At 25.2% G+C, this 13,376-nt stretch overlaps 1 protein-coding gene across 1 annotated transcript in view; it reads right to left on the reverse strand.

Annotated features, from left to right (window-relative positions):
- LOC132926500 (procathepsin L) overlaps positions 1-13,376 on the reverse strand; it is a 40,555-nt gene that overhangs the window by 23,104 nt on the left and 4,075 nt on the right. The window contains exons 3-6 of the mRNA XM_060990866.1: positions 12,059-12,208; positions 5,323-5,436; positions 4,611-4,744; positions 4,369-4,504 (exon numbers count right to left, since the gene is read on the reverse strand). Of these exons, the coding sequence (XP_060846849.1) occupies positions 4,369-4,504; positions 4,611-4,744; positions 5,323-5,436; positions 12,059-12,208 (534 nt within the window). The remainder of the gene's footprint in view (positions 1-4,368; positions 4,505-4,610; positions 4,745-5,322; positions 5,437-12,058; positions 12,209-13,376) is intronic.

Raw genomic sequence — 13,376 nt, forward strand, 5'->3', positions numbered from 1 at the left:
TATACTATTACTACTACTGCTACTACATCTTCCTATTGATCAGTACGACCTACCCAACTGGAAATCACGTACACACTAAAAGCCCCTTCAAATTGTTGGGATCCCCTTTATTTGTTTTCCCGTTAACGTTCGTTAACGTTTTTGTTGATATTTTTATTCACGCGAATCAGGTGGCCATTCTGTTTGACGTGTTTAAAATGTTTAGTGAAATTACTATGTACGCATATCATATATAATTAGCAATAAATATAATTAATTCATGAAATTGTACCTACACGTATTTCTCCAATATTACGTGATGTCTAAAATCATGTACAATAATGTAATATTCAATAGTGTTTTTATTTTTTATTTTTCGTATATATAAATAATATTATAATATATAACAAAAATCTAATTAAATGTATAAAATACAAGCTTTATTTTAATTTTATTTTTAGACACTATGACACTATACTCGTACATCCATTCTAGGTTCGGCAGTATTAAGCTACATTCATAATTAATGTTTAGTTAAAAAAAATATTCATATGACTGTTTATTTAGATTTATCAAAGGCAATTGATACTATTTAACATACTATATTAAAACAAAGTGTTAATAAATTCGGCATTAAAGGACCATATTATACGTTATTATATGTTTTTATTTATCGAATAGAAAACATAATGATAAAATAAATAATTCTCAAAACACTTTTATTAAGCAGTTTTTTCTCAGGAGATTACATTATGTCGCACGCTCTTTAATTTACAAATAAATCAAATAAATGATTTGAGGATTATTGGTAAACTAATTTGTTATGCAGAATACAGAGTAATTTTTAAAGAAGGTAACTCTTGAGAAGAGGAATTTTCACATACATACAATGACTATAAAAAAATATAAATATTACTGTGTATGAAAAATTTAAAATTCTTAAATTTAGAAAAACCTATGTTTAGTTTTATCTCATTACGTAGTTTACTCTAGTCTCCAAAATTTAAAACAATATATAATTACATATCTATTGTACATTTTGAACTCGTGGTTCCCTATACAAAATTTTCAACAGATCTAACCAATTAATTAAAATACTACTTAAAAGTAGCATTAAACATTTCATGTATAGTAAAACACATATGTCAATCACTAAATCTAAGCAAATTGACGAGGCGGTTGCAATAACGACTGTTAAATAAAAAATTTAAAGTTATCAAGGACAAAATATGAGATGATCACATTTAATAATATCCATGATTGTCAACAAAATTACGAGATAATTAATATTTTCCTTTGACTAAAGAATTTCTAAAAATAAAAATAAATTTCATCTATTGAAACATATTAAGCTTTATTGAATAAAAAAAAAGTCTATACATTAAAATTACTTGGCTGTTTTAATGACATGCAAATAATTGTAATATGACTATGAAAATATGAACTATCAGGTTTGAAAAAAATGCAATAAGTAGTGAAATACCTACGATTATTATGAAAATATTGAATTTTATTAACATACGAAATGCATGATTTATGTACAAGTCTACGCCTTTTTACAGATTACGTAGACTAATTAACCAAATGGATTGAGTATTAATATTAAAATATTAATTATTATAATATAATTATGAATTTTAATTTTGTGATATTATCTTGAGGAAATGCGTATTCGTTTCTCATTCCAGTATTAATAATAATATTTCTATCGTAACGTTGGGGAAAAAATGCAAACAATATACGCCCCCTTCGCATAATTTTGGGACCACTCTGGAAAAACGGGCGAGTGACGGGAAAATAATGTATAGTATATATACAGTATACGAACATAAATATATATAATACGAGGGTTGAAATAAGCAGCTGGCCGACTAAACAACGTTGGAAGTTTTGATGGGGTTCGAGCTTTATTATTTTTAGCTACATGGTGCCTCGAAGCAATGTTTCCAGACGGATATAGTTGGACATATGTATGCATACAGACGTATAAGTTTTAGTCAAATATATGTACCACCTCTTATACATATAGGTACGTCTACTACCTCAAAAACTATAAAGTAAAACACAGTGCCTAAAAGAATAAACGAAAAAAAATATGAATATTAATAGCATTAATAAGTATTTTGTATAGGTTGCAGCGTCAGGGAAAAAATTATAATATGTATGTATTATAATTTATAATATCATTTTTTTTTTAAGTAAAAAATAAAATCTATAACACGAGAACACGACAGTATTGACCATAGTGATTGTCTTTTGTCATAATGGTATTTGATTTTATTAAAAAATTTCATGAAGTTCACTATGACATCATTTTTGCATGTGGCTCATCAATTTACTTAATTATATACTTTTTGTCGATTGAAATATTATGTTTTTACTTTTTATAAAATTCTCAATAATATATTGAAGTAGTCAGTAGGTTTTAGAATTATCTTGGTTCACTTAATTTCCTTTCTTTAAAAAAAAAAATAATAATAATAATAATAATAATAAGGAAAAAAGGTTTTTTTCCCCGCATTATTATCATTTTTACAAATACCGATGGTAAATGGTGATAAATAAAACTTAAAGTATATTTTCAATAATATGTATAGAGGTGTCTATACCGTATATATAACCTAATGAGTTCATTCTAGATAAAAATATAAATAATATTACTAATCGTGATGTTAACATTGAAAAAAATTATTTTAATTTCCTATTAAAATTTCAAATTAATAATAAATCATATTAATCGCATTTGAAAACGTATGGTACCTAAATAAACGGATGAATAATGTGTTTAACGAAATAATTTAATTAAAAAATTACCATGACTAGGAACAGTATTTGTTACTTTGTAATTTAATTATTATTTGTTCTTGCTCACTATTTTTATCATATTATATATTTTAGGGTTTATAATTTATTCAAATTGTCCTAAAAAAAAAAGAATGTTTCAGTTAAAAAATATAAACTTTTTAATTTATTAAAAATAAATATATTAATAATAATTTGAATAACTAAATTATTAAACTAATTCAGTTTTATACTTAAATGTCTACCTATATAATATAGGATCAATAGGTTATTATATAATTTGTATATATAAAATTGGTAATTAATGTTTCAGTCTAATGGTTCCAGACAAAATTGGTTCCTATATTGATATTATTGACTAACGTGATAGAATTTCCATAGTATCGGTGTCTCCGAATTATCACTAAAATAAATACGAACAGTCAACTTTTGTATGTAACAATGTAACATAATACATCATCATGAAAGAAATAAATCTAAAATATATTAGTATATTTATTTTATTAAGTATTGCTTTTATTTTATCCACAATGAAGATTAATTTCAATTTGATAAAAAAAAAAAAATTATAATAATCATTTTTATATATTTAGATAATAATATTACAAAATGTAACATTCGTATCACTCACTGTCTCGAGTTCTTCAGTTTTGGCTGCAGGATACTGATGTAAGGATGTAAGTATATCATTATCTCAAATTTCTCACCAGTGAAAAATTATTGAAATATTTCTCAATGGTATTACACAATTTATTAAAACACGCATGCTGTTTCGAAAGAAAAAAATGGAACTGCTGACAACATAGGTATACCCATCAATCGAAGTTTTCAGATAATTAAATGTGAAAAAAATCATGTCTCTCACTTTATTCACTTTATTTTGATAATAGTATCCTTTATATCAATCTAGTTGAGCCAATAGTAGCTGTGGTTTTCAATATATATGCCACGCAGATGAGTACTAAATTGACACTTGAGACAAGACTTTAAATACCTAGTAGAGATGGTAAAAAATGTATAAAAACGATTCAACTTGATTTGCAAACCAAATAATGCTATCACGGAGATTTGTTAATTTGTTAATAGTGAGTTTTAATAAATTAATTATTATAAGTATAGGTACCGGGTACTATTTAATTTTACGACGTTTTGTGAAATAATTTCATGATTTAAGTTTCATTCCACTCGACAGCAACCACTACTAATACATAGTAGATAATAGTGATAAAACACACCAACATGGCAACATAAATATTAATTTTTATTGTACAATTTCTTACCAGATATGGGATATAACACGTATTATTATTTATTTTATTACTAAACATTATTCTTTATTTATTCTTATATGTATTTAATTTATCAATTTCAAATACACCGTCCACATGGGTGCTATAACAATATTCGCAGGCATGCCAAAATATATCCGACTCCGTATAAATACTACCAATAATAAGTGTTGGCGAAAGTACCAAAGTCCAAAATACATGTGAAATTATTATAAACGTTTCGGTTTATATACGTCGTTAACTGGGTGACCTATATATTAAAAAAAGTTTTTCTGTGAAAAAAATTTGACGTACTCACCTTTGCTTTATACGAATACTCGAGTCCTTGCATAATTCCCCCGACTCTCCGGAGATACTGCAATGTGTTTTTCAACGATCCACCGGAACAACCGAGATTTCCATATGCGATTGAACAGTCGATGATTTGTTGCGAGCTAAACATGTCCCAAGACAATAACATCAAAAGTAAAGTCTTGTACGTTTTGGGTTTCGTTTCCTTTTGGTTTTTTTTTTTCATTTTTTTTTTTTTTTTATACTCGCCTTAATGTGTGCAACTCTCCCGTGGCTTTAAACAGCTGTCCTTCAAGCATGGAAGCTATACTGAAAGCATAGCACGCACCACAGTCCAATTGATTCCATCCGGGCGTGTTAAACCCTCTTTCCCGCCAGTCAACCTGTCGACCGGAAAAAAAGCCTTTAGTGGTTTTACGGATAATGTCGTCCTTATACGTAGCCCGCGAAGAAAATGTAAAATTTACATAAAAATAGACGCAATTCAATGTCCATAACATTATTAAATACAAATACATTGCTATAAAATTAACAAAAAAAAAAAATCACCTCCATCTTTATATTTGTCAAAAAAACATTTTCATTACCTTAGGGAATATTTTATGCTCGCTGATTTAAAGTAAATGCACGTCTTTACGAGTCAAAATATTCAAATTATTCAAAGTTAAATACTACAAAAATAACATTTAAATTTGTAAAAAATTAATTTATCCATTATTTTTAGGGTTATTTGTTAAGCTAGAAACCATTCCGAACGTTTTCTTTAAACTTTGCAGTTTATTTTATTGATAATATTTTTGATTTTTAAAAGGTTAATTTTTATTGTTATCATCCTAAGAAATTATAAATAAAATACCATTGTTTTGATGCCATTATAGGGTACCAGTTAATCATTTATGCTAACAGTCCTAACTATTCCTATTGTAATAACTAATAAGAATAATTAATTATGATTACGTACCTCTTCAGGAATTGATTTCGTATGATGTTGAGACGGATCAGTATGCATATCTGTGCTTTTGGTTAATTTGCTTGATGAAAGACTAGTAAAATGTTTATTGTACAGATGCATAGGCTGTAAAAATTACAAAATTATCATTATATGGAAAAATAAAACTTTCTAAAAATACATAACATATCATTTGTAGAAATTATTTACATTTAAACGACCATTAGATATTATTTCTTTAAATAAAATTCATATTTATAAAATGATAAATTGATAAATAATTGTGTATGAAAAACAATTATGAGCGGAAACGGCCGTCTATATTACTGATATGCGTATTACTATTGTAAATATTGTAATATATTTTCAAAATATTTGACTAAGCCTAAAATTTATATCAACACTAAATAATTTAAAAAAATTGTTTTTAAGATTAGTCCACAATAATTTAAAATTATAAATAATATGTATATATTATTATCTTATGATATTAATAACTATTTATTTTTTTCTATTAGAAATTTACAATAAAACTATAGGATTACCTGTACCTATTAAATGTATTAAATTTGTAATAATAAATTACGTAAAATGTATGAATTTTTTTCTATCTGAAATATTTTTTAATTAATTAATAAATTTTTTTTACGTGACCGTACAAAGTGTCCCACAACCTACTATCTTATTTGTTATAGATAAATTTATAATTTCTGTAAATACACAATATTATATTGGCTAATATTTTATTTTTAAGTTACCGTATGCATTTTTATTACTACATTATACTTAAATCTATATAAAGGCACTTAATATTGTTATTTTAAGTTATACAATTATACTTCCCACGTAGCATTTTCTATTTTTCGACTCTTATAAGCGTTGAGGTCAAGTTGAATTATCCACTACAAATTCAACTAATGATATTTACATTTAACAAAAATGTTTTTGATTATATATTTTTTATACAATTTCCAAAAATGAATGTATAAGTTAATGTAAAGTACTTAAGAGTATAAAAATACATAAAACTATAAAAGATACCATTGTAAATTTATTTATTGTTATTATTACACCATAATTTGAAATATATATATATATATATATATATTAGAGTCATCCAAATTGTATTTTATATAGCGGGGATTTTTTCTTATGCAATTCATTCCATTTTTGTCATATAATTTAAAATATTGAGTAATAAGAAAAAGCGCTGGGAATGTTATAGGTTGTTAAATTAAATAAATGTCTAGCAGGGGTCATTATTCTACTTTACAACCCTTATTTTGACAAATGTATCTATAATATAAATAGCACAAAATAAGTACTCTTAATAAACATTTGTTAATTTATAATATTTAATTTAATTTTAAACATATGCATTTTAAAACCTTTTTTTTTTTGAATATCTAATAGAGAACTTATTCATCTTTGAAGTTTGAAGTATGTGTCATATAAACGAATTATGTACTTGGAATGCATTTTCCTAGAACAGTGATTCACTGAACCTTTTTGCAAACTTGGAATCTAAAGCACACACAAAATAATGCACTATGCATTGAAATCCGGGTCCTAATCATCAGCAATGTGAATAACGTAAGTATATCGATGTTATATAATATATTATAGTAGGTAACCTGAGATAACGTTAAATGTAAAATGTCAAAACTTTTTTATCCTATGAAAACAGATTGTTTACCAGGAACTATGTCTTATACAAAAATGTTTTAGTTTATTTTTGTATATACACTTTGTGAATTCATAAATAACTGTATATATGTATGCCTATAGTGTAGGTGAACAATTTTTAAACTTTGAGATAACTTTTTGGTCGTTATCTGTGGACTCGTGGGACATGCTTTCTTTTTCTTTTCGCTAACTTGCAACTACTATATTATATATAATATAAGAATAAAGTTTATGCATTAGGTATCAGTATAATTTTGATAACAATGAAGTCATCCGATAATAAATATATTGTCGATATTGATGATATATATATATAAGATATATATAAATTAACGGAGAAAAAATGTGTGTAAAATGTAAATTATGCTGTGTGCTGGTGATTTAAGGCAACCAGAGCCAGTTATTCATTAAGGAAAAAAATTTAATTGCTTGAGTTTTTGTATTGTACTAGTTTACATGTTTAATTTCTTCTGGGTGTCTTGAGACCATTGTTTTTAATTTTAAAAGTAATTCAAACTTGCTTGTGGAATCCATTGAACGGAGAATAGGAACTTTTATGCTTACGACTTCCAACAAAAAAAAACCCATTAATACAAATGCTGATGAAGTCAAGTTATACGAACAATTGATAATTAAAAGTAAATTACTTCATAACTATTATGTGTCATATATTTAAAAAAAAAATTTTTTTTTTTAAACTTCGTTATCCTAGTTTTAATTATTTTTTTTAAATACTACAGTGAATACATATTAGTCAAGGTATGTAAAACATATTTTAGAAATTGTTACATCATAATTATATCTTGCTATTTATTATTTTTACAAAATAATAAAAAAATTGTATGGGGTAAGTTGATTTTGTAAAATTGATAATGTTGACAACATGTATATTGAGAGGTATTTTTACTAGCTGCCTATTTAACTCGTTCCACAAGTAAATACCCTAGGTCGGAAATACGTCTCGATCTTTTGAACAGATACTGATAGTCTCTAGTCTTGAGTTTTATAAGTTGAAACTTGAAAGTTATTTTTTATAATTTGGTGATGATGATGAATGATAACATTGATAACGATGTCTTATGTGTCATTGATACCATTGATGGCTGATTCTGAAGTGGAAACACTATTAAATTTTAGATTTGGAGTGTCAATAGTCGTCAGTGGACCCGTTAAGTGAATTCTTGATTGCGTTGGTTACGGTCCCTTGACGACAGTCGTCAGTCTGGTACTTTTTCGAGTGAGAGTAACGAAGGTCGCATTTGAGTGTCTAGTCGTCTCTTAATATCGGTTAGATTAGATACTTTATGTCGACACTCGTCCAATGCTTTTTTGTATTTAAAAACCGTGTTATTTATTTATTATTAAAATTTAAGCAAATAACTAATAAGTGAAGCAATCATACTATTTATACATGTGTCAATACTTGCTAGTTTGATTATTATTTTTCTAGTAAATTAGAATTTATTAATTCAAATAATAATGTTAATTAATTATATATTATACATATCAGTGAAACTTTTGGTGTATTTTGAGTGCTGAATTCGCAAAATTAAAAATATTAATATACCTACAAAATAAACCTACTACAAAAAAAACAGTTACGGGCTTCTCTCTACAGACAACTCATAATGTTATATATTTTAATATTTATAATTTAATGCTCAATAATATTAGAAAGTTTAAAATTAATTTTTAAAAAAACAAAGTAATAAAGATTATATGTGTATGTACGTGTGAGTGCGTGACATATTGAATTCGGGATATGATTTACCGGTATAAATGAATAAATTTGTCACGATTTTGTAGGTATTAATGAATAACATTTATCTACCCAGACTTGTATATAAATTTAAACCCGTCACGCGTATAGTAAGTTTATACAGTAATGTAATAAATGTGGAGAGAGTATACATCGAAATAGGATTTTATAAGTGAATAACATTTTCCCGGACTTATGTATAAATTTCACCCTTCAAATACAGTAAACCCGTACAATATACTGGATTTTTTTAAAACGTTTTGACACATATTTTATACACCTATCTACCTAAAGTTCTAAAAGTTATTTTTTTCTCAATACCTTATTTTACCAGAAAATTTTAGTTTATATAATAATTATAAACGATTATTGCATATTTTTACCTATTTAGTTGAATAAAGGTAGAAGTTAGGTAAATGATAATACAGAAGTGAGAAGGATCTATAGTACCTAGATGTACACAATCGCGATCAATTATCAAAAACTTTTTTTATACAACTCACTAATCGTTTTTATTATACTTGAAATGTAAATCTATAGACAATTAAATTGTTCACATCTGTAGATGTGTGCTTGCTAGATTACATATAATAATAGTTAATACTATAGACTATAGTATATATATAACATAAGATATTGGTTACTATATTAGTCATTAGTGTATAATTTTATTAAAATATTTATAAAATATATGATATTTTAATATGGATAATAACAGTTGTTTATATACTACAAATAATTATTCATTAAAGTTATAAGTAGCCATAACAAAATAACAAATTACACTAATAAAACATCCTGTTGGTTAATGGTTACTCCATTGGTTCATATAAATTCATTAGAGTTCGAATTGTTTAACAAAATTAATTAACCGTAATTTAATTATTGTGGTTTTAAATTCAATTTTAATCTACCTGACTAAAACCCCATGGGAAGTTTTCGAGTAGCAACAGAACTACACACAATACAACACAATCTCAAAATCACTATTTTAATGTACTTACTTTACATTTTAATTATACACAACTTAGTAAAAACTTTTAACATTTAACTATCTAAGCTACATATAAAATATTACAACATTACTCATTACTAATTTATACGTATTATTAATCTTTTTTTAAGTATTAAGCTGTTCAAAACATCAATAACCAATTTTTGTTAAATATTGAATTCCATCACATTTAAGCATATAGAAAATTAAAAACCTTTTTTAGATTAACCAAATAACTTATTAAATATTTTTTTTCCATTTAATCATTGTTAGTGATTATTTTTTTTTATAAGCTAGGACCAGTTATTTCTACCTCATTGGTATGTACAAGTTATACATATATTTATATATACATGTACGCGAATTCATTAGTACTTTTGGTAAGTAATGCTTATTTTTCATTTATTTAAAAATACTAATATATTAAAATAATAATAATTTTTTTTGAAAAACATATTATTAGATTAGAAACATTTTATAGGTATAATCAACAAATACAAATTATAGAACTAATCAATACATACTCGTAAACATTAATTTAAGAAAGATATAAATCGAAATAAAAAATAGTTTATTTAATTCATAAAAAAACATTGAAGTATTGAAATTAAACCTCAAAAACATTACGATAAGTACTACATTGTATTAATAGGTATATTGATTTTTTTTTTTATGGTTATGCATTACTTGTTTAATATTATATTAACCATCGTGTATTGCACTTCCAATTATTATTTATAAAAAATATTGTTTGTGATTTGAACTAGAAATCGATTAGCTATATCTATCGGAGCTGACCCCAGTGCAAGAAAGTCACCACTAAAAATTGGAGGCAATTCGTGTGTGCCCTAGCCCTAGTGGCTTCACAATGGCAGCCGAAACTTTTACAGAGCTGTGAAGCTACAAGAAGAAAAATACACCTTTTATTATCTAGAATATATCTATGTGATAAATTAAATTAAATTAATAATCAAAAATATTTTAAGTAATTTGTTGCACTTAACTTTTTAAATAATATATTAATACAAATATACAATTTATAATACCTGTTAAATAATAACAAAATGTAACATAAAAACTTCAAGTAGGTATATAATATTATAAAAAAATGTTCATTGTCATTTGTTCTATTGTTCATATCAATAAATAGTGTAGACCTTATTAATTATTATCATGAACTACAGACTGATACATTCGATAGATCTTTGGATAGATAATTATGAAATTTTATCACTGAACAATATGTTATTGAATTTATTAAATAATGCCAACATATTTTTGTCACTGTTGCATTTACATAATATAAATATCATGCATGAAATAATATTTATGTAGGTACCTATCTAATAATAATAGATTTTATACGTTTCATTTATAATATTTAATACGTAATTAGCTTACATTAAAATTGCTATTATCGACTATCATATAACTATCTACCCTACCTAAATTGAATTAGAGATAACTATAACAATATAGAATAATACTAAAATTGCTAGATCGGTTGAAATTTGAATTATACCTAATTTAGTAATACATATGCACATAAATATACCAGATTTTATTTACTATTTTCGAACTTTTTATTATTTATAAGCTTATTTATCAAAATGCCTGTAGTTATGCATTTTTAGTGATTTTAAGAGTTTAAATTTTCAACCATTAATTATTATAATATACAATTAAAATGTTATACTCCACAAGTTCTTAAATTTTTAAGAAAAAATTCATTGAAAAAAATGATTTCGAAAACGAAACCGACTTTTAACTGGTATCCAAACAGTTTCGTGGATTATCTAGATAAAATAATTGGAAAGGTCTCGTAACAAATATAAAAACAAACCAAGTTCCAATAAATCAAGTAACATATTCAACAAACCGTAGTAGGTATTTAAAGTGTTATTAGCAATTAGTGTATGAACTCAGAGGAGCTATAGAAAAATTGCTGAGTAATACATTTTTAACGAACACTCAATAAATTATAAAAAAGTTCTAAGAATATCCAATACATTTTTGGATATTTTAAATTAATGTTGTCACCATATGTCATGGCCATTAAGTTTACGGTCTTACGGATGTTGAGAAAAAAAATGAAAAATAGATCCATCTATACTTTTGTATTTTGTGCAAACAAATTAAATTTGTTAATTGATGATCATGATTTTTTGCGGAAATAAATTATAATCTAACACTATAGATTATATTTATAGCGCAAATGTTGTTTAACAAATTTGAAGTTCAAATTATAAACAAATTATAAGAACATTTGCTCAAAATAACAAAATTATTTTAGATTGAAAATTGTTTACCATATCAGCTAAATGATTCAAATCCAGTGTGTAATTGTGTTTTCCACTTTTGGCCTCTTCGTTGTGTCTATTAATGTGATGAAAGTTCTCCTCCCACGCTGAACGATGGTGGTGTTCATTATTTCTTATGTATGTTTTATTATGTTCCGCCTATAAAATATAAATAACGATTTATTACCTAAGTAAATATTATCTTCTGATTATTTAAACATTATAATAAGTAATAAGTTATAAATTATAAACATAGGTACCCAAGTCATGTAGAGTAATATAATTATTTTGTGATAAATAATCATAGTATAAATTCAATGGATATAGCGATATAGGTCATAAATTAACCTTTCGTGCATATTGTGTTAGATATGACACAATCTAGTTGTAAAAATTTGTAGTTTCTGGATTTACAACGTTACTGCATAGATGACCAGATTCGGCACAAAAAAAGCGAATAATTTTAATGGACGGTACATGTACATCCATCTAGCGGTAAAATTGTTATTTAAAAATGAAAGAATAACAGCTTATAGAATTATTGTCAAGTTGCGTGATAACCACATTTTGAGTTTGGAAAATTGATTTTGCGTAAAAATTTCCGTTTTTTTTTACCTCTAAAGTATCATTTGGATAGCTATTAAAATTCTCTTCGGGTTGAAAATCGAATTTTTAATTAATTAAGTTTTCACTACCAAAAAAGGTGATGACAGACAAAAAAAAAAATTACACATCATTGTATGATCAGATCAATGCATCAATAATTAATCCACCAAGAATCTAAAATATTTAAATTGACAAAATGTTGGTCGATCCAAATAAATCCTCAATAACCTAATATTTTAATTTAGGTGGAATTAAGCATTAACTAAGTATTGATAAAATTATAATATTACTAAAGTAATAATTACATTTTATTACCTAGCGCTATATCTAAATATTTTTATTAACATATTATTAACAAACATAATATTGTTGAATTGATCTACAGTTTAACTGTAGAGACCACTATGTTTATATTTAGTCCATTCCATTGTATGATGAAAGCATTTATAAGAAATAAAAAAAATCGATCTAAATAGATAATGAATTATACATATTATATGTCAAGTGTTATTAGTTTTTAATTTTTACTTAACTAGACAAATACAAAACTAATTATTAAACAAAAAAATCCAGGTATTCTATTGTTATTATAGGTTTGAAATAAATGCTAAATCATCATACAGTATGAGACCTGGTTTTTAAGCTCGGTCAGTTGATTTTACGTTGCGTTAAATTATATTATTTATTGAATTCTGATATTTTCGTAACAATAAAAGGTTAT

This window comes from Rhopalosiphum padi, chromosome 3, assembly GCF_020882245.1.
Source record: "Rhopalosiphum padi isolate XX-2018 chromosome 3, ASM2088224v1, whole genome shotgun sequence".
Classification (NCBI taxonomy): Eukaryota; Metazoa; Arthropoda; class Insecta; order Hemiptera; family Aphididae; genus Rhopalosiphum; species Rhopalosiphum padi.